Source organism: Suricata suricatta, chromosome 13 (assembly GCF_006229205.1).
Source record: "Suricata suricatta isolate VVHF042 chromosome 13, meerkat_22Aug2017_6uvM2_HiC, whole genome shotgun sequence".
Classification (NCBI taxonomy): domain Eukaryota; kingdom Metazoa; phylum Chordata; class Mammalia; order Carnivora; family Herpestidae; genus Suricata; species Suricata suricatta.
The window spans coordinates 34,630,697-34,650,803 of record NC_043712.1 but is presented as its reverse complement, the minus strand read 5'-3'; the positions used below and the strand labels follow the sequence as shown (position 1 = coordinate 34,650,803).

Here is a 20,107-nt window from a genome sequence, read left to right as displayed (position 1 = left end):
GCTGGACCCTCTGTCCCACAAAAAAACAAGAAGGTATTTACATGGGTGCTGTTGAAGTGACAAAAGCAAGCTCTCCTTCCCAGGCCTGGGGCAGGAAGACAGGTGGATGGTCAGACAGCTGGGGACTGACAGACTAGGCTGGGGCTACAGTTGTCTGAAGAATAGTCCGTTGGTTTGCAGAAACCAAGTTGCTGTTGGGAGAAGCTCACTGATTGATTCTTAGAAATGGACACATGTCTACAAGTCCAACAGCCTTACCATGGACCCCAGAGTCCCTGGCAGGAAAAGGTTGGAAGGGAGTTTCAGGTGAGTGGGGGTTGCTGGGGGATGGTCTCATTGGGCCCCTCTGGCCATCTTCAGAGGGGCTGAGAGGCTATCGCCCTCAGTGATATGTGTTAGAAGTGCTTGGCGCCTGCCTGGCTCCAAGGGTCAGTGACGGTCATAGGCAGTGGCGGCTGCAGGCGGGGCAGCCCCTCGGGCGGCGGCGCTGTAATAGTATGGGGAGCCTGTGAGAGAGAGAGAAGAGAGCACAGAATTAGAGGGTGGCCTTGTGCCCACAACCCCATACCTGGGGTCCCCTTTCCACCAGTGTCCCCCACGTCCACCTCTTCCTCCCTCCCAGCCAGTCCAGGCCACCAAGATCTCTGTCACAGTCTGTTACCCAAATTGCAAACTAATTGGGGTTGCTTCCTGCTCACTGGATTTCAAGGCCTCCTCACTGCCTAGAGCTGCAGTGGGCAGACTGGGGCCCTCAGGTCAAATCCTCCCTGCCCATTGTTTACTGGAGTAAATGCGGTTTTACTGGCGCTCAGCCTTGCCGCTTTGTTTCTGTGTTGTCTGTGATGCTTTCGCACTACCACAGAAAAGCTGGATATCGCAACCGAGACCACAGCCTGCAAAGCCTACGCCATTTACCATTCAGCCCTGGATGGCCGAGTTTGCCAACTTCTGACCTAGAGGATGAAAAGACATCACTTCTTAGTTTGCCCTGTGGCTATGTTGTGACTTTGCTCTGCCAACCTCTCTGGATTTACCTCCCACAACCACTGCTTCCCACTCTGCACGGCTCACACATCACACTCCAGTCAACTCAGACTCCACAGACATCTCACACAGACCCTAATGCTAACAGTCACTATCCCTAGGTGAGCATTTCTTCTGCCCCACACTGCAGTGTCTTCACATGTGTTGTCTCATTTCAACCTCCAGGGCAGGTGAACTAGCCCATTTTATCATACTCTCATGCCTCTGTGCCTTTTCCCATGCTCTGCTTTCTGAAGCCCCTTGCCCTGAGCTCACACTCCTCTGGAGCCTGCACCGTGTGCTCTGATCACCTCTTCAACTGCTTCTTCCTCTGCCTGTGGACGGAGAGCCCCACAAAGGCAGGGGCTGGACTCTGCTCCTTTTGGTATCTTTCTTTAGTCCCCAGCGTGTAGCCTGGCACGTGGCATGTGCTCACAGCCAGGTCTGTCGAGTCAGTGAACAACAGCACTGAGTAAACAAACAATAGTGAAGACCCCTGCCCGGTCATTCATTTGTTTTCTGGCTCTATTGCAGCAAGGGGCAATAATGCACAAATGTCACACCCAGACCAATGTTAAGAGTCCGGAGGGGGATTAGAGCTCTGAGATAAGAGCTTGGGGGAATGCAAGATTATTCTGGCAGGTCAGGCTTCCTGGAGGATGTGGGTTGGATTGGATTGGGAGAACAGGAAGACATGGACATGGGGAGACTGAGGTATGTGAGTACATGGGAGAAGGGCCAGGGGCTGCCTGTGACCTCCAGACAGAGCCAGTGTGAGGGGTAAGCTGGATTCCTCCCACATGCTTTGGATGAGGCCTCCAGGAGGCCTATTCTGTGCTCTAACTCCTCCCCAGGGATGAAAGAGTCTGAGGGGCTCACAGAGACCAGCGGATTCTCAGAAACACAAAGGTTAGGAATGCTAGGCTGTTGCCTCCTTCTACAGGTAAGAAAACTAGGCTCAACAAACCAAAACCATGTGCCCAAAGCCAAAGGGCCTCTCAGCGTCACAGGCAGGCCTGGATTCAGGACACTTTCCACCACAGTGCAGTTCACGGCCTGTACAGTGCTGGAGGGCTGTGTCTATCCAAGTGGACAGCAGTAGGGGCCCTGGTAGCCATCATAGATCAATGCATCTCTTGGGGTGGGAATAATGAGCTTCTTAATTCCTAGGGGAGCAGACCCATATTAATTCTGAAATCTCAGCCAAATCCAAACCAATCCTGGCAATTCTTCCAGATACCATAACTGAGCACCAAGACCTGGAGGTGGAAAGTCAGGCTCTATCACTCTTGGCTGAGTGACCTTGAACTAGTGGCTTCTTTCCCTTAAGCCTCATTTTTCTCATCTGTAAAAGGAGGTCGCAATGGGGCTATATGAGGGCACCATGAGAATAGGATGTGAGAGTGCTTTGGAAATAGGCACTTTTCTAAGCCCTTTATTCCAAACCCATTCCATCAGGTAGGAGCTGGTATTGTCCCCATGTAGCAAATGAGGAAATGGAGGCACAGAGAGAACAAGTAGCTTCTCCCAAGATCACACATACAGTATGTAATCAAGAGGGCAAGACAGGGCGGGGAGGCACTTTGGCATCTGCGCAGGCCCTCCAAACCCAGTCCCAATTAGCAGATACACTGCTTCCTCCCCATGCTCTCCTAGGAGGCAGTATGGCTCGGGTAGCAATGATGACATAAGAAAAGCAGGCAGTGCCTTGCTGTGCTGTTCCAGGAACAAGGACACCAATCCCATGCCTACGTATTCCCACAGGTGGGTTTCCTGATGCCTCCTCTGTGACCTTCCTAGTTGGAGCCCAGACTCAGAGACACTTGTCAGCTGGCCTCCTCTGCTCTCTCATCTGGGATGGGGACAGCATTAGGACAGTCACCCACAGAGCCTCTGCAGTGCCAGCCCTGCCTTCTGCCTGAGCCCAAGCGAGACAAGTGTGTGTGTGCACGCGCGTGCGTGCGCCAATGGTGGGGGCACCACTGCACGCCTGGGTGTGACACAGAAGCAGGGAAACCACAGGGGCTGTCCTTGCATATGGGCCTTGAGGGACAGGAAATGGACGTAAGGCTTCTTGGAGGACCTTGCCTCAGCCCTCCAAGCTCCCCACTGGCCACCTCTCACCCCTGGCTCTGACTCACCCCCTTCCTGAAGCCTAATCTCTTGGCCAGCCTGTCCTGCAAAATCAAAATTGCTTGCATTTACCATGAGAAATGAAAACCTCACCTTACAAAGCACTCTCTCTGGTGCCCGTTAGACCTCCATCCAGAAGAAACTTGTCCTTTTCTTCTGTCATTTTTCCTAATTCTCATTATCATCAATTTACTTCTTGATACAGTCATTCCAGACTCCTGCTCACTCCCTCATCCCCTTAGAGCGGTCACAGGCACGACCCATCCTGATCCTAACTGACCGCTGCTTTCTTCCCCATGGCCTGCATCTGTGCCCTCCCCGCCGATCTCCCGGCTCTGCAGCCCTGGCTGGGCCTTGTGCACGTGGCCTACAGGCGGTCCCTGCGGAGGAGGCCCGGCGGGGAGGGACGTCCTCCTGCGAAGTCAGTGTTCAGCATCATTCGGCAGCATTTCCCCTTCTCAATTTGGTGGTGTTTCTGTGAAGGGGGCTTCAAGCAGGCTGGCTGGGGTGTGGGAAGTGTGGGCGGGGGTGTGAGAACATGTGCATGTGTGTGTGGAGGGTCTCTCCTGTCTCCACAGCTCCCACTCATCTAGCGGGAGCACCACGGAGCCTCAGGTTTCCACACCGCTGGTGCCCTTCCCAGAGTCAGTCCACCTCTCTGGTCCAGTAGTGGGATTCTTTCAGCTAAAGTCCTGAAGACACTCTGGATAAAGGGCAATCCGGTAGATGTGGGTGGGCCTGGAAGGCTTTGCGCGACTATGGCAGAGGCAGCCTTGCAGCTCACCCATCTTCAGGAAAGTGGGGTCACTGCTCATTCAGGGCTATGGGTCTCAAGAGAGCATCACAGTGGCTCCTTGCCTGAAGGAAGCTGCCACTGGCAATTACCCTCATTTTACACCTGAGGCCCAGACTGGTTGATGACCTGACTGTGATTCCCCAGGTTATAGGCTTGGACGGTGCAGGAGCCACCTCTCACGTCTGTAACTGCCAGGCATTGTTCAAACTTCTCCTGTATTTGCAGGGTTTCCTGTGGTGTGAGGCCCGCCTTTTTGAGGTAGAAGTCAGAACTCATTCCCCCAGCTCCTCTTGCTGTGAGGACACTGGTATGTCACCTAGGCGCTGCCACTTAGACTCCCTTGCAAATGGCTTCGGTTGGGAACGGAGCAGCGCGAGGAGGTGAGCGGGCTGAGAGACTCGATCTGCTAGGATGCTCCGGCAGCCCGGCCAGCGCGGCAGCATGAAGCACAGAGCCAACTGGCAGCAGCAGGAAGCTAGAGCGGCCCGGGTGACTGGGTGCTGTTCCTGGCTGTGTGTCCCACACCCATGTCTCGAGTCCTCCTGGAGATCCTGGAAGCCCACAATTATCCCTCAATAAATTGGTTTTCTGCTTAAACCAGCCACAGTGGATTCTGTGGTTTGCAGCTGGAAGTCTGGCAGGTAAACACAATAACCTGGCTTTCAAAAATCAACCAGAGCTATTCGCGTCGCATACATAGTGCGTATTTAGGACCCTCAAGGCTTTCTATGGAGGGATGAGGCTGAAGCACCATTCAGACATGATTGGTCAGGGAGAATGAGAGTACCATATCATGCACTGGGTATGAAAATGGGCTCTGGGGCCAGGGTAACCTGAGTCTGAGACCTCATTCTGCCAACTGCATGCTGTGTGACCTTGGGAGAGTTAATTAACCTTTCTGAGTCTCACTATCTTCATCTGTATGTGATGAGATAGTAGTATGTGCTCCCTTGGGCTGTCAAAATGATAAAATAAGGTAACCCACATGAAGAGTTTTTGCCCGGTGTCTGCACAATTAGCAGGTACTCGTTTAGGTGGACAGAGTTCTGCTCCCTCTTCCTTCCCTCCATATAGGCTTCGGTCCCTCTCAAAGCACTAAGCACCTCCAGCACGGACACACTTGCCTGATCTCCCTCAGCTCCCCCTTGGGAGCTCCCTAGGACAGAGTCCACATCCTTTCCATACCAGAGACACAGCCCAGGCCTAATAATTGAGGGTGTGAACCAGATTTCATGCAAGTTTGAGCAGCTAAGGCCTCAGAGGCAGTCTAGTCCCACCCTCCCCATGCCATCCTCTGGGGCTCCAGACCCATCCCTCTGCCCCTACCCCTGCTAAAATTTTGGTTCAGGGAGACCATGGTCAGCCCTTGCCTCGTGAGACTACCAGCTGGGCCTGAGGCCGAGACCAGGGCCTCACAGAGGGATTGTTTCAGGAAAAGCATTAGGTAAGTGGAGACATGGTTCTATACTTAGAATTAATTTTTATCCAAACCAAAAAAGAAGTCTGAGACATTGGTCCACAGATCAGCCCCTCTGGGAGGCCACAGAAAAGACCCTAGTCTATAAATGAAATCTCTAGACATAGGGACTTGGAGTGGTAAATGGGATGCTTCCTTACTGTACCCACAAGTTTCACATGATACACCAAAATGCTTTGGGCAGCCTGAGGCCCAAGTGCATAGAAGGGTGGTCTGTGTGTCTATGTCACATGTCTGTCCTAATCACCTATTCATGGCTGTGACCTCCAGGCCTCCTTCATAAGACTCATGACCTGGCAGTTTGAGTCTGAAGGTACCAGGTTCTTGCTTTTTTGATGAAATCTGTTCTCAAGTCCTAAAATAATTCAGGATCCAGGAATTACTAGGTTCTGACTTAAGCAGGCCTTGATAAGCTGGACAGCCAAACCTGGAGGGTCTCTGAGGCTCTTCCTGACCTGTGTAGGAATTCCTCAGCTGACTGCTGGGCCAGGATTCGTGTTGTCACTTGCAGGCTCATTGGCTAGCTCTGCCCTCACGTGGTGAGTGACATCTGTCAGCCCTGGGCTCTGGCTTCATGCTCCAGAAACTTGAACTCCCATTATCACTCACCAGCTGGTTTCATGTAAGTTCATTTCAACAAAACAAAAAGCTCTCCTTGGCTTTTTGAGGGCTAAGTGAGCCCTGCTTGGTCTACGGAGTCGCCCAGATATCCTCGATGATGTACAAAGATCAGGCTGCTCCCAGGAACTGATAATCTGGGCACCAGCTGAGCTCAGAATGGCATGACTTGGAAGCCCTTCAACCACAGGGCAATCACTTTCCAAATGGAGCTGGCTCTACTGATGTCCATGGCAGACATCACTAATCAGTCACTAAGCCTCAGAGTTCTTATCAAGATGGGTAGCCACTACCAATCAATCCAAGTCGGCCTCCTCACTGCCTGTTACTCAGAAATTTCTCACTGGAATATTCAATTATTCTTAAGAAATATGTTACTCTAGGGCAGGCAGGCAGTTTTTCTACATTCCTCTCATTTTTTCAATGCCCCTTTTTCGCTGTTTCCCTTCTTTGCTATTTTCCCTTAGCCACTGAAACATCTGGTGGAGGGATAAGGGTGCGCAGTGGGCTGCAGTGGTGTTTCCTGTCTGAAGCTCCCATCACACCACCCGCCCCCACTCAGTGACCAGAACTCAGGCTGTCAAGGACCCTGGCCCAAAGAGGGGTCATAACAGGACAGCTGATGGCCTAGGGACCCTACAGGGCCTCTACCAGTACTCACCGAGCAGCCCCGGGTTGGGGAACCTCCAGGAGTCGTTGTACGAGGGATACTGAGGATGGCTGTAGGGGCTCCCGGAAAACTCACTCCCTGCATGTGGTGGGTGGAGAGAGAAACAGGAACCAAATGTCAAATCAGGTTTGGAAAATGCCAATGGCATTTGCCTCTTAGGTAAACAGCGGGTAGTTCTTGTAACCAATAAAGGCCAAGTTTGGTCCACATCCTGACTCATTGGACAGTTACTGATATTTGTCTCTATTTCCCCCATAACATTTTTCTCCACAGGGGGCATGAATATCGGCCTCTAACATGTGTACCATGAAACTACCATGAGCCATGTGTTCCCTGGGGTTACTGGACCATTTTACAGGTGAAAGGACTGATGCCCAGGGTCTCTCACAAAATGACCTTGACCTAAGTTCAAAGCTCCCGGTTTGAGCCCTGACTGAGGCACTCCAGTACCCCAGTGTGGGTTCAATTTCACTTCCATGTGTTTCCCAAGTGGCTCTGGACTGAGAAGCCAAAGGTGACCTCAACTGTAGTCTGGGCCTCTGTGTGGTGACTGTTCCTGGGGCCTCAGTCCCACGGGGAGGGTGAGACACAAGCTCAGACCCAAAGCCAGGAGCGGGCAGACGACACCTTCCTGAGATGAAGGGGCAGCCCGATGGCTGGGAGCACAGAGCGGGGCGTGCGATGGGGCCTTCCAGGCATTGGGGAAGTGGCAGCTGTTAGCTGCTGGGGGTCCTCAGGCAGGCGCACACACCAGGCCGGGGTGAGGGCAGCACTACGGAAAGGGCCGTAGTGGGCCTTAAGGATGGCTCACTCCAACCGGGCTGCTCACGGGGCAGTGATTCTTGCCTCCGGCCCTTCCCTGCCTCTTTCTTCAGCCCCACCAGCCGGTCACAGGCAAGGAGCTCAAAATCCCTGCCCTCAAACCTTGCCACCCTGGCTCTGCGGCAGGAAGGGCCCTGCTTGGCTCCTCCCTGTGGCTGGGACTCCACAGGGCCTGATGCGTAGCAGAGACCTCAATGCCTGGCCCAGGCTCTGTTAGTAGCTGGCTGCTGACTGGCTTTTTAAACTACTGGTTACAGAGCATGCAGCCCCTCCCTGGCAGTGGTGACGGGAGTTATACAGCCCCCTGCGACTGCCCTCGGCCCAAACATGCCTCTATGCATGGAGTCTTCTCAAGGACACCAATGGACCAATGGGCAGGGGCCTCCAGAAGGACCAACCAGAAGTCAGGACCTGGAGCACTGCTCTTTCCCTAGCAGCCCGGCCCAGATGTGGGGCCCCTGAGCTCCACCAGGTCAGACAGGAACAAAAGAGGAGGCCTCAGAGGCCAACCGCTCCTACGCCCTGGGCCCAGCTAGCCCCCTCCCCATTTCTACAGGCAACCACAGGCAGCGTGCGACACACACACACACGCACGCACACACACACACACACGTGCTCCTCCTTGGGCCTCTCTGGGGGCCACTCCCCGCCTGACAGGCTGAGCCTTCCAATTCTCTGTTTTTTATGCCTCAGTGGTCAGCATGTCAGGTTCCAGCGTAGGGAAGGAGAGCATGGTGACAGTGCTGGGCCGCAGCAGCCCAGCCTCCACATATCCATCAGTGCCGCCTCCTCCTCCTAGGGAGCAGGGTGGGGGATCAGAGAGACCGAGCAGCCTGGAGAAGGGGACAGCCACCCTCCCCTCAGGGTTTGGGCTGCCCCATCAGAGGTACTTCCTGACAGCGCAGCGCCTGGGCCCAGGGCACTGGGCTTGCTGGCAAAGGCTGTCTCTGCTTCTCCACCGAGCAGCACCAGGCTGTCTGCCAGGCTCAGCTCTGAGGCCACCTCTTCCAAGAAGCCTTCCTGATCTCCAGCCCCGAGTAGTGCAGGGCTTGGGTCCACTGGGCTGGAGTTCACTGTGTCTGTGTTATCCGCCCTGCACCCTCCTTCACCACCACCATGTCCCAAATTGGCTCTCTGACACCTCTTTCTCTGGGAAGCTCCCTCCTCAGGTGCACTGTTTCCCACAGCACCCACACCACCTGCATGGGAGTCTCCCGTGACGTGGGAGTGTCAGTCCTGCAGGAGTGGTTGTGGCTCCTCCCTACACCTGTGTGCTGCCTCCCCCAGTTTCCCGCGTGATGCCCCAGCCACAGGGTTCCATGAATCACTGCTAACTCGCCTGCCTCTACCCGTAACACAACAGTCTTGCCCGTGTGTCTGCACAGCTCTCTCCCTCACCTCCTTCTAGGCTCTGCTTCAACTTCATCTCCAGACCACTGAATTTGAAATAGAAATGCCTTCCATCTGATCCCTCTTTCCTGCTTTATTATTTGTTTTTCCATAGAATTGATCACAATGCAACATATCTTGGTTTTTGTGCTTATCTTGTTAATTCTGCCTCCTCCAGTACGAGATATGCTCCATGGGGGCAAGAGTTGTCTGCACGTCTGTATCCCAATGTCTAGTATAGGGCCTGGCATCCAGCAGGCACTGAAAACTATTTGGTTTTCTTTTTTAATATTTATTTATTTTTGAGAGAGAGTGCAATCAGGGGAGGGGCAGAGACAGAGGGAGACACAGAATCTGAAATAGGCTCCAGGCTCTGAGCTGTCAGATGTGGGGCTTGAACTCACAAACCACGAGATCATGACCTGAGCTGAAGTTGGACACTTAAACGAATGAGCCACCCAGGCTCCCCTGAAAACTATCTGTTGCATGAATGAATAGATACTCCTCAGTCAACTAGGGACACAGATGGTGGCTCCCACCTGTTAACAGTGTGGATAGCCAGGGGTGTGCTGAGCAATGCTGTGTGCCAGGATTCAAAACAAGTCATCTGACCCATTGTTCCACTCACCGCACCATCCTGCCTCTCAGTGGAAGATGTGAACCCCCAGGGACCTCCCACTGGTCTGCTGAGTAGGGGCCTGGTGGGCATCCTGGGCAAGCCCTGCTTGGGACAGTGAGCATTCTGAGTAACCTGAGATGCCCTGGGACAGTGAGCATTCTGGGTAAGGGGAGCTTGACCATCTTGGGGCATGAGGCTGGCCTGCGGGTGTGGTCCAGCTACCTACTGGACACTCTGGGATGCTGTCTGAAGTGCCACTCAGAAAGCTGATGTAGGGAGCCCTCACCCCATGAGGTGTGGGGAGGCCAGGTCCTCAACCACCAGGGGAGTTGCCTGTCTATAAACCTGGCCGAGCCTGGCCCCAAAGATGGTTGGAAAGCAGCACACTGTCCAGGTTCAAGTCTGCGTGCTCCCACTGAGCCCTCAAATCTGTTTGGTGCAAAGGCTGGGAGCCAGGGCTCTAGTGCCAAACTGCCTGAGTTTAAATCCTGAGTCTGCCTCTTCTTAACTCTGTAATCTTCAGCAGGTCATTGAGCCTCTTCATGCCTCCGTATTCTCCTCAGTCAAGTAAGAGCAACTAACAGATGCCCCTGCATCTGGTCATCGTAAAGGCTGAATGAGTGATACAAGGAGCGCCTGCCACACAGTGAAGGCTCCACAGATGTCAGCCATGAGGATCATGACCTGACACTGGTCACCAGAGCCTCCCTGGCATCCAGAATCTCACTGAACCTTCCTGACGGTCCCGTGAAGCTCACAAGGTGGGTGCAACTGTCTGCATTTTGTATGTGAGGAGATGAAGCCTCAGAAGGTGGGGGCACTCCAAGGCCGGCATCCTGCCTTCCAGCCCATGACCCTCTGCCTATGTGACCCTGCCCTCCATCTTGGCATCTTTTTAAGGCCCTTTTGTCAGCTGAGTTTCATTTTCACACCTCAGGAGCCATGGTGGAGGGAGGGAGCCCAATGAGTCCCACCTGTGGCCGGCTTCTCTGCATCTGGAGGCGCCAACCTCCTGCTTCATTTCCCTGCTTCAATCCACCCTCCCGACACCCCAGGAGCATTTGCCTTCTTGCCTTTCAAACCTCACAGCAGCAGCTTAGGAGAGTGAGCCTCATCCAACCACGAGAAGGTCTGGGGGAAGCACCGCGGGCACTTTCTGGCACGCAGAGGGGAGCATGTGAGCCAGGATAGAGAGGATGTTGATATGCAGAGGGAGGCGGGGCCTCCTGGGACAAGCAGAGGTCTGGGCAGGGTCTCGAGTGTGACCCCCCGCAGGGCCAGGGCATCGAGAGGCCCAGAGCATGCTGGGTAGGGCAAGAGCGCTGTGCTTCTCTCCCATTAGAGCTGGGACTGGGGAAGACTAGGGAGGGAGGGCCGGCATCTGGAGGACAGCTGGAGGAGGGGAGCCGTGGTGGGGGGCAGCCAGAGGCCCGCAGCCACAGCCCAAGTAGGTGGGAATGGCAACGTGGCTACAATAACCATAGGCACAAAATGATGCTCCTCGGGGCAGAAGACGGAAGTCCCCACTTCTGGCTCATCATTAGGACCTTCGGAAGTACAGCCTGCTGGCCCGAGACCAAGATCACACAATAAATACCTTCTCAGATGGTAGCTACATTTGTGGTGAGCATAGCTATGATGTATAAACGTGTTGAATCACTAGGTTGTTACACCTGAAACTGATGTAACATTGTGTGTCAGCTACACTCAAATACAAAAACAAATTAAAAATAATAAAAACCCTCTCTTATGACTGCCCAGCACAAAGGACAGCATGGGCCCCTTGTCTCTTTCCACTAAATTATCCATGCTTTTGGTACCTCTCAAAAATACCAACCCCTTAAACTGGGAAACCTTTTCTTTACGCATTAATAGAGCGTGTCTATGAGGCGGATTGGGTAACAGCTCATCTCATGCCCAGGTGGCTGTCACTCAGTGGACAGTGAGACCTCCATCTGGAAGGCACACCACACTTGGGCCCTCCTCAGAGACAGCTCCTGGCCTGCCTGGAGGTGGTCACATATAAGCCCCTAGGAACTCTCACCAACAAGACATTATAATCTTCTCCACCCCGGACCTCCTGGGAGGGAGCAGTCCCAAGGGGAAACCAGGACTGGAGTGAGACCAGACGGGAGTCAGCACTGGGCCCCAGATGGTCTGTGGGCGCAGAAAGTAGGGAGGGATGAGGGAAGGCAGGCCCACAGGTGGGCACGGAAATTCCTGTGGGAGGGCTGGGCTCTGCACTCAGCCCTCCCCTTACTGGCTGCGTGGCTTTGAGTAAGTGATCGAACCTCTCTGGGCAGAGTCTCTTAATCTTGAATATGGGCCTTAGAAAAGCACCTCTATCATAGGGTTGGTGAGAGGAAAATAAGACACTGTTACTGGAAAGACAGAACTTCCTTCTCCCCATACCTGGGAGACTGAGGAAGCTGGGGAGAGAGGAGGGAGGAAGAGCCTCTTCTAAAAACTGAGACGGCAGTAACAGGAATTTTACAGCGGTTCACTGTGTTCTTGAATATGCAAACGAGAGCCCATACTGGGTTTCAAGGTGGAGTTTAGGGACCCAAGAGCTGTGCATAAGAAAGGACCTGTATCATGGGAGGTTCTACTATTGAGAGAGAGAAAGGGCAGTGGAAGGGGGTGCATGTCCCATCACATGTATGTGGTGAGGAGGAGGGTGAGGAACATTTAAGTAGGGGGACGTCTAGATTCCCATTTTATTATTATTATTTTTTAATTTTTTGAAGTTAATTTTTGAGAGAGAGAGACAGAGTGTGAGCAGGGGAGGGGCAGAGAGAGAGGGAGACACAAAATCTGAAGCAGGCTCCAGGCTCTGAGCTGTCAGCACAGAGCCTGACATGGGGCTCAAACTCATGAACCTGAGATGATGACCTGAGCCAAAGTCAGATGCTTAACTGACTGAGCCACCCAGGTGCCCTTAGATTCCCATTTCAAATCATCCATTATGGGGGCTGGAATCCTTCCCCTCCCCGAAACACCCTCTCAAATACATTTAAGCCCACTGCATATCCCAATGCCTTTTATGACTAGGTTGGTGATTTCTCCCTACATGGACACCAAAGGAGGTGGCTGAGTGCTGCAGTTTGGTGGCCAGTGGGGTTGAGATGAAGGTGTGGTCCGAAAGCAACACAGATCACAGAGCCCGAGAATTCTGTGATGTCAGGAGGCCTGAGCAATTGTGTGCAACAGTGAGCCGCCCCTGGAAATGTGGCAGAAGACTGGGGGAGGACATGGGACTTTTCCACGAGGCAGAGAACGAGGTTTGAGTCAAGGTTACGTGGTCTCAAGGGGCCAGAAGACACCAGCTAGCTGTTGTGGGCATTCTACACGGGGTAAAGGAGTGGTGGGGCCAGAGGGGGTGATTGCCTGGGCAAGAGCAGGAAAGTGGGCCCAGGCAGATGGGACATGATGGGACTCCAGGACACATGAGACAGATTCCCCCCTCCTTAGTTCTGTCAACAGGACCAAGGACACAGAGCTGGTCCCTTTCAGCCCCCACCCAGGGCCACCCCCACAAGTCTGCTCCACCTTCACCCCTGCTCAGAGCTCTCTACCCTGGAGAAGATGTCCAAAAAATGGCCTTTGGAGTCAGACAGACCCACGGTCCAAGCCAGACTCTGCCACCCAGAGGCTGAGTGGCCTTGGGCACGTGAATTCACCTCCTGAGCTTCAGTTTTCTCATCTGCAAAATGGAGGGAAGGAAAATCTCTATTTCTGAAGCTTGTGGAGATCAAAAATGACTTCACAGTTACAGATCTTTGCAAACCCTCACGTGGGGAGGATCCCGTGCCTCCTCATCACGATGGCAGAGAAACCACAGTGCGCTGTCCCCGCTCCCACCCCAAACTCTCTGAGCACAGCCCCGACTGCAGAAACAGGCCCCTGACACACCTCAAAAGTCCTTCCAAAGCAGAATAAAGGTGAGGAATGCGTGCTCTTTCCTCAAAGACTCAGAAAGGAAGCAGAGGCTTATGAAATTTAGGATAAATGGTGGGTTTCCCTCCAAACAATACTGTCTTCCAAATCCAGAAGAACCAGCAGCAAAAATCAATGGGGGAACTAATAGCATCCATATGTTTTCTCAGAGATTCCAGAGCCAGGAATGTTGTCAGCATCAGAGATATTTTGTTTCTCCTTTGCTACAAGCTCAGAGATGGCAAGAAAGTCGAAGTTTCCTAAAATTCTCAGAAGTGACAGGTAACCGGCTCAGTGTAGCTCTTAATTAACCCAAAACGACACCTGCCAGATGATGGGGATTTGCAGAGCTCGCCGGGGGCCGACCCCATCTGCAGATGGTGGGCTCCCACCTCTGCTCGAGACCTTGGCTGGCTGTAATTAACATACGGAAAGTCTTTCAAAGTGACTTCACAGCCAAGTTCTAATTCTAAAGGATTGAAACTGGGCTTTCAGAGAAAATCTTTGCAGAGGAGGAGGAAGGAAGGAAAGATTTGAAAAAGGACCACAAGATTTCTTCAGCTCCTCCCCATGGTTCTGTAGAACTGTATGACGTGTCATGGCTTGGGGGTCAGTGGGTACTCAGTGCATTGCTGTCTATAGTTAGAGACAATAACTGTAGCACCCCACACAGGCACAAACTCCCAAATAAATATATATGTAATATAATTGTATATACACTGTATTACTACATTAAGTAATACATGTGTAGCATACATGTATATATGCATAACCTATATACATACATATATACATGAGTGCAGACATGTACATATACACACACATGTATACATGCATGTGCACGTGTGCACACACTGAAGTCTGGGTTCTGTAAAGCTTCCCTGAGTGATTCTGACCAAGCCCCTTCTGTTCACCAAGCCTCACTTTTGCCACCTGTAAACAAAGTGTATACAGCAGAGATTTAAATAACTGACCTCAAAGGGTTTTCAGCACTAACACTTTCCCCTTTCCTACTCTCACGGCACCCACCCCTAGAGAGGCCCCCTTGAAGGCCAAGACTTCTCAGCCTCCCTCTCTCCAGAGCAAGACTTTCGTGGGCTCCCAACAGGGAAAGGAAAACCCGAGCCAACTCAGTAAAGGTCAGCGCTGTCAACCCAGACAGCCTGGCACACAGAGCATCGATCCATTCCTGGGAAAAACCTCTTCTCCCACCAGCTGAAGCCAGCCACGAAGACCTTCAGAAAAACAGAGAAGAGAAAAACCGAGAGAGAGGGCAAGCGCGAGGGAGCGAATGCAGAATGTGTCTCACCTCTGTTTCTCGAGACGGCCTTGGGCTTTGTGATGGGACAGCGGGGCTGGGTGATCCCCGGTGAGGCAGGGCTGGAGACTGGCGCCTAGCCCTGGCTCTGCCACTGACCGGCCTTGAGGCAGTTGAGTGACCGTTCTGAGCCTCAGCATGGTCATCTGTAGAGAGGGCTCTGTTGTGCCGTCAGTGCAGCTCCTGCTGTCGACCCCACAGGAGCCTGAACACAAGGGTCCTTCAGGGCCCTCAGGGCCAACAACCCCACTGCCACGTTACAGCACCTCCACCATGGGCCCCAGGGCACGTGCCAGGCCCCACCGGCTGGCCGTCCGTCAGAGGCGAGAGCTGGGACCTTCTGGCAACACAGAGCCAGTCAAAATATATTGGTGGTCAATCAGCCCCATGTTTTAAAGGGACAAGTGTGTCATCAGCCACACGAAATTTATAGCTATTGTCCCCCAAGGCTGATGTCCCATCTTTCTGTAACCTGTCTGGGCTCCAGTAGACATTTCATTTTGAGACCCTTGGCTATGCTATAATATGGCACATTTTGAGCAGTTCTGGTTCAATTTTAATCGGCTCTCCTGCTGTGATATTACTCCAAAATTTTGTCTCAATGCCCTTATCTACGCAAACAATGGACAAGACAACGTGCAACGTGCAAATAGGTCTTGCAGCCTCACTAGGGCACAAGACTATACCTGATCTGCTGGGGGTGGGGGTGGGACAAGGGAGTTCTCCGTCTCTGGTGTGCTTCACCCTGGAGTGCCCACAGGCAGCACAGTTGTGATGACAAAGCCCACAAGGCGATGACCAGAAGCTCCATGGTGCCATTCAAGGCCCTATAGGGTCGGTCCCAGTGAGCTGAGCCATACTTCCCACTGCCTGCTTGCCCAAAGTCCAACTGCCAGTCCCTAATGCTCCACGGGCCCCTCTCCATCCACTCACACTGTTTCCTTCATCTGAAATACCATCTTCCCCTCCTCCTCATGTCAAATCTCCCCACTTGTCAAGACCCAGATCAAATACTGCTTTCTCCAGGAAGCCTTTCTGGATTGGTCATCCCAGCTGAGAACATTCCCCTACTTTCCCCTGAATCCTCAGCGCCAATGGCCCAGTGCACTTCCTGCCCAGATTTAGGGTAGTTGTGACCCTGTCTCCATCCCTCTGTTGGGGAGTCCGGCTCCTCCTCAAGGGCGTGAACCAAGACTGATCGCCATGTATGATGACAGATGCTGGCAACCTCCCCGGCTCCCAGCACAGGGCCCCACCTGCAGCATAAATGCACTGCTCGGGCTTTGGGCCAGCCCCTGTGGCTGTCAGACCTGAACAGGTCATGGGACCATCCGAGAACAGCAGTAGTAAAACTGGTTCTTGATCTTTGGTAGAAGCACGATACAGAGGAAGGGAGCAAAACACACAGAAAAGGGAAATAGGCTACATTTGTTGCAGGGGCCAGGGTGCAGATCTGGTGGGGGAAAGGAGCCCTGAATGGGTGCTCTCCCGAGGGGTTGGTCCCCCCTCTCCCCCCACCGCGCCAAGCCTAGCCAGACCTCTCTGATACACACTGATGGCACCGAGTTTGGCTCCCTGCAGAAGGGTTTAAGAGAAGTGTGGTTCTTATTTTCATTTTGCTTTGGTGTTTTTATTTTTATTTTTTTTTTAAATTTTTTAATGTTTTATTTATTTTTGATAGAGAGAGAGAGAGAGAGAGAGACAAAGCATGAGAGGGGGAGGGGCAGAGAGAGAAGGAGACACAGAACCAGAAGCAGGCTCCAGGCTCTGAGCTAGCTGTCAGCACAGAGCCTGACGTGGGGCTCGAACCCACAAACGTGAGATCTGACCTGAGCCGAAGCCGGAGGCTTAACCGACTGAGCCACCCAGGCGCCCCTGCTTTGGTGTTTTTAAAAGGCAAGAGCAAAACCCACTGGTGGTTATAACTCAGAAAATAGCAAGACCAAACGGCATTCCTTGGAGATGCAGCTGGGATAGATAACTGGGTGATTTCCTTACCATTCCCTTGGCCATTGGAAACTGCTCAGCCTGGAAACCTGAAGATTTTCCTCGAGTGACCTTGCCAGAAGCCCCCATTCCATGACCTAAACTGCGAGGCTCCAGATTCCAGAGTTCAGTTGAAGTAACACTGAATCCTATCCACCCCTCCACCCAAAGTCCAGCTCACACGTCGTGATGGATGTCTAATAAACTCACAGAGATTTTGGTAAACCAATTCAGCACTGACCATGGCCCTACTCCATTCAGAGCTCTGTGCCTGGACCCCCGGAGGGTCCCGTACTCCAGTTCTCAAGGAACTCCTTGCCTCTAAGGGGTACTTAGACCCTGAACTAGAAATTCGGGTACAAGAAAAGGGCAAAGCGAGTTTAAAATCAGAGAGGAAGTTAAAATTTATTCTACCTGGGGTATCTGAGGAGGGCTTCTTACAGGAAGTGGCTGAGAAGTGGGCCTCAGTGAGCATTCAAGCTTCACCACTTAGTGGGTTACCAAAACCTGTCTCTATGCACTTCCTACCAGTCCTGGCTGCATTCAAAAGAGTCAATCAACATGAGAGGCAAGGCCTTCATCACCAGGGAAGGGGACCTGGGGCAGGGTCAGTCTCCAGCTCCTCCCAAAAAGGAGGTCAGGTTAGCAGGACGCAGTGTGTCCTGGCATGGGACAAGCCACAGAAGCCCAACGAGGCAAGTGCCAATGTAGCCCACTGCCCAGTAAACCCCAGAAACTCATGGGGCGCCTGGGGGGCTCAGTCGGTTAGTCAGACTTCAGCTCAGGTCGTGATCTCATGGTTTGTGAGTTCAGGCCCTGCACAAGGCTCCACACTGACCATGACAGCTTGCTTGGGGTTCTCTCTCTCTCTCTCTCTCTCTCTCTCTCTCTTTTCCTCTCTCTCTGCCCCTCCCCCGCTCATCCACTTGCTCGCTCTCTCTCAAAATAAATCAATAAACTTAAAAAAAAAAACCCAGAAACTCTTTAACAGCTTGGAAACACATCATGATTTTTGTTTGTTTGTTTTAAATTTTTTTAAACATTTATTTATTTTTGAGAGACAGAACACGAGCCGGGGAGTGGCAGAGAAAGAAAGACACAGAATCTGAAGCAGGCTCCAGGCTCTGAGCTGTCAGCACAGAGTCTGATGCGAGGTTTGAAACCATGAACCATGAGATCATGACCTGTGCTGAAGTCAGACGCTCAGCCAACTGAGCCCTTCTGATTTTTTGTGATAAACTGTAAAACAGCGGACCTGATGTCCCACGCAGGCGCAGGCAGCAGCAATGGCTGGCACTCTGTATTGACAGTGGAGGGGATGGGAAGTCTGTGGGCTTGCAGCCAGTCAGTCGCTGTCAAGCCCTTCAGTCACTTAGCTAGCTGAGTGGCTTGGAGAAGTCACTTTACCCCTCTGAACCTGACTTCCTCGTTTGCAACATGGTGTTACAACACTAAATAATACTGGTGCGTGTCAAAGTCCTTTGTGAATCAAAAAGCATTCTACAAATGTGAGGGGCTATTCACTGCTTAACTCAGTCTTCGCTCATAGCACGTGCTCTGTGTGATTGCTGAAAAAATGGATGCACTCGGGCTTTTTTTTAATAAAAATTGTATTTCTAGACAGATTCCTCATATTTCAACAAGTGCTCCCAATGCTCAATTGCAGAGAAAGCCTTAACCTAAAAGGTGGGCCCCTGATCTCATTCTGTCTCTACCACAGTGTGACCTTGAACATGTCTCTTTCCCAGTTTCCCAAGTGGACAATGGTGGGATGGGAAGTAGACAAGATTGGGTTCCTGTCTAAATACTTTTTCTTCCCAGACTCCTGTCCAGTGACCTTTTGCTTGCTTCAATGAGGAATCTAATGCCATGCCATTTTAGAGTGTTCTATGAGGCCTTTTTGGGGGCAAACTGACAACTTCCACAGGGCTGTCTAGAAAGCTGAAACAAGCCCCCAGCGCTTACCACTGGCTCAGAGACTCAAACACTGGCTCACGCCTCCTCCAGCTCAGAGGCTGGCTAGCCTCTGGGCACATTCCCAGGGCCTTCAGGGACTCTGCTTCTCAGCCCAATGGCAGCCCAAAGCTGACTTACTTTTCTGTGGCCTAGACCTTGGCCTGTCCCTCAGAGCAGCCAGGGGTCCTCATCTGAAGAAATCACCTCCCTCTGACTGGGCCCAGCTCCGTGCAGAGGCCCAGGCATCCTACCACTGACTAATGAGAGGGAGGTGACGGTGTCATACCTTGCTGGGAAGTCACAGTGCTAGTCCCGACCTGCGCTGCCTGCCATCAAATTTTAATGCTGCTGCTGACATATTTATGGAACGCCTCACCAAGTGTTTGCGAGGAGACCAGACAAGATTTACCTACACAATTACCACCACGATGCGTGGCCTTTGCTGTGCACTGGGAACTCAGTAGCACAGAGGCCCTGAGCACCTCTGTGCCCAGAGGAATCCACTCAATTCCACACACCTTTCCTACCCCCAGCACGCGGGGCCTGGGGCCTGGGGAGGCAGAGATGAATCAGACACGGTCCTTGCCCACCAGGAGCCCACAGTCTGCAGGAGGGGGAAACATACACATAAATTACACAGGTCCTGGGTGGTTGGGGAGGCTAGGCTGGAGGGGCGGGGGGAGTTCCTTCGCTGTCAGAGTCAGGGGTAAGAATGAGGCTAAAGACCAGGGCTCTGAGGGGCCATGTCTCCTGGTCGCTCTTCTACCTGGGAGGGCTTTCCGGGCTCTGTCTATCCCTCCCCCACTGCTGGCGTCGTCTCAGCAGCCCCCTCCTTCAGTATCTGTGCCCCCCTTTGCATCCTTGGGTGCCTGTGCCGAGGAGCGGGATGCAGCCTCCCAGCCCCCACCCCCCGCCCCCAAGCATTGTGTCAACACTTCCCCCTTCCTCTTTCAGTTGTATTGCTTCCCCAGAGTAGAGCTGCCCTGGGTGCAGAAATGATGTGCAGGGACCCAGGTCAGTGGTTCCCGAACCTTGCTGCCTATTAGAATCATCTGGGGAGTTGTGAAGACCCCGGATGACCAGCACATGCCTCATCCTAGTGGAATCAGCATCTCTGCAGTGGGGCCAGATACCAGCGTGTATCCAAACTTCAGAGGTGACTGCAACGTGCAGTGAGTTAAGTCCCCGAGGGTAGCGACCTGAATGCAGCCCTGTCAGCATCCCTGGGGAGCTTGTTAAAATGCAGCACCCTGGGCCCTACTTTGGGCTTACGGAACCAGATTCGACTCTGGGCGATGATCCCCAACCAGTCTATGAGCAGTAAAGTTCAAGAAGCACTGCCCCACATGAGGGAGTTGCCCAGC

The 20,107-nt window shown here is 52.7% G+C and overlaps 1 protein-coding gene across 4 annotated transcripts in view; it reads right to left on the bottom strand.

Annotated features, from left to right (window-relative positions):
• Positions 1 to 238: 238 nt before the first annotated feature.
• Positions 239 to 20,107, bottom strand: part of PAX5 (paired box 5) — a 184,307-nt gene continuing 164,438 nt past the window's right edge. For 3 of the 4 annotated variants that reach the window (XM_029921218.1, XM_029921220.1, XM_029921219.1), the window contains 2 exons: positions 6,709 to 6,795; positions 239 to 506 (listed from right to left, as the gene is read on the bottom strand). In XM_029921218.1, coding sequence (XP_029777078.1) covers positions 430 to 506; positions 6,709 to 6,795 — 164 coding nt within the window. In that variant the 3' untranslated portion in view covers positions 239 to 429. Of the gene's footprint in view, positions 507 to 6,708; positions 6,796 to 20,107 lie in introns of those variants that run through there. The other variant, XM_029921221.1, reaches the window with a different exon arrangement.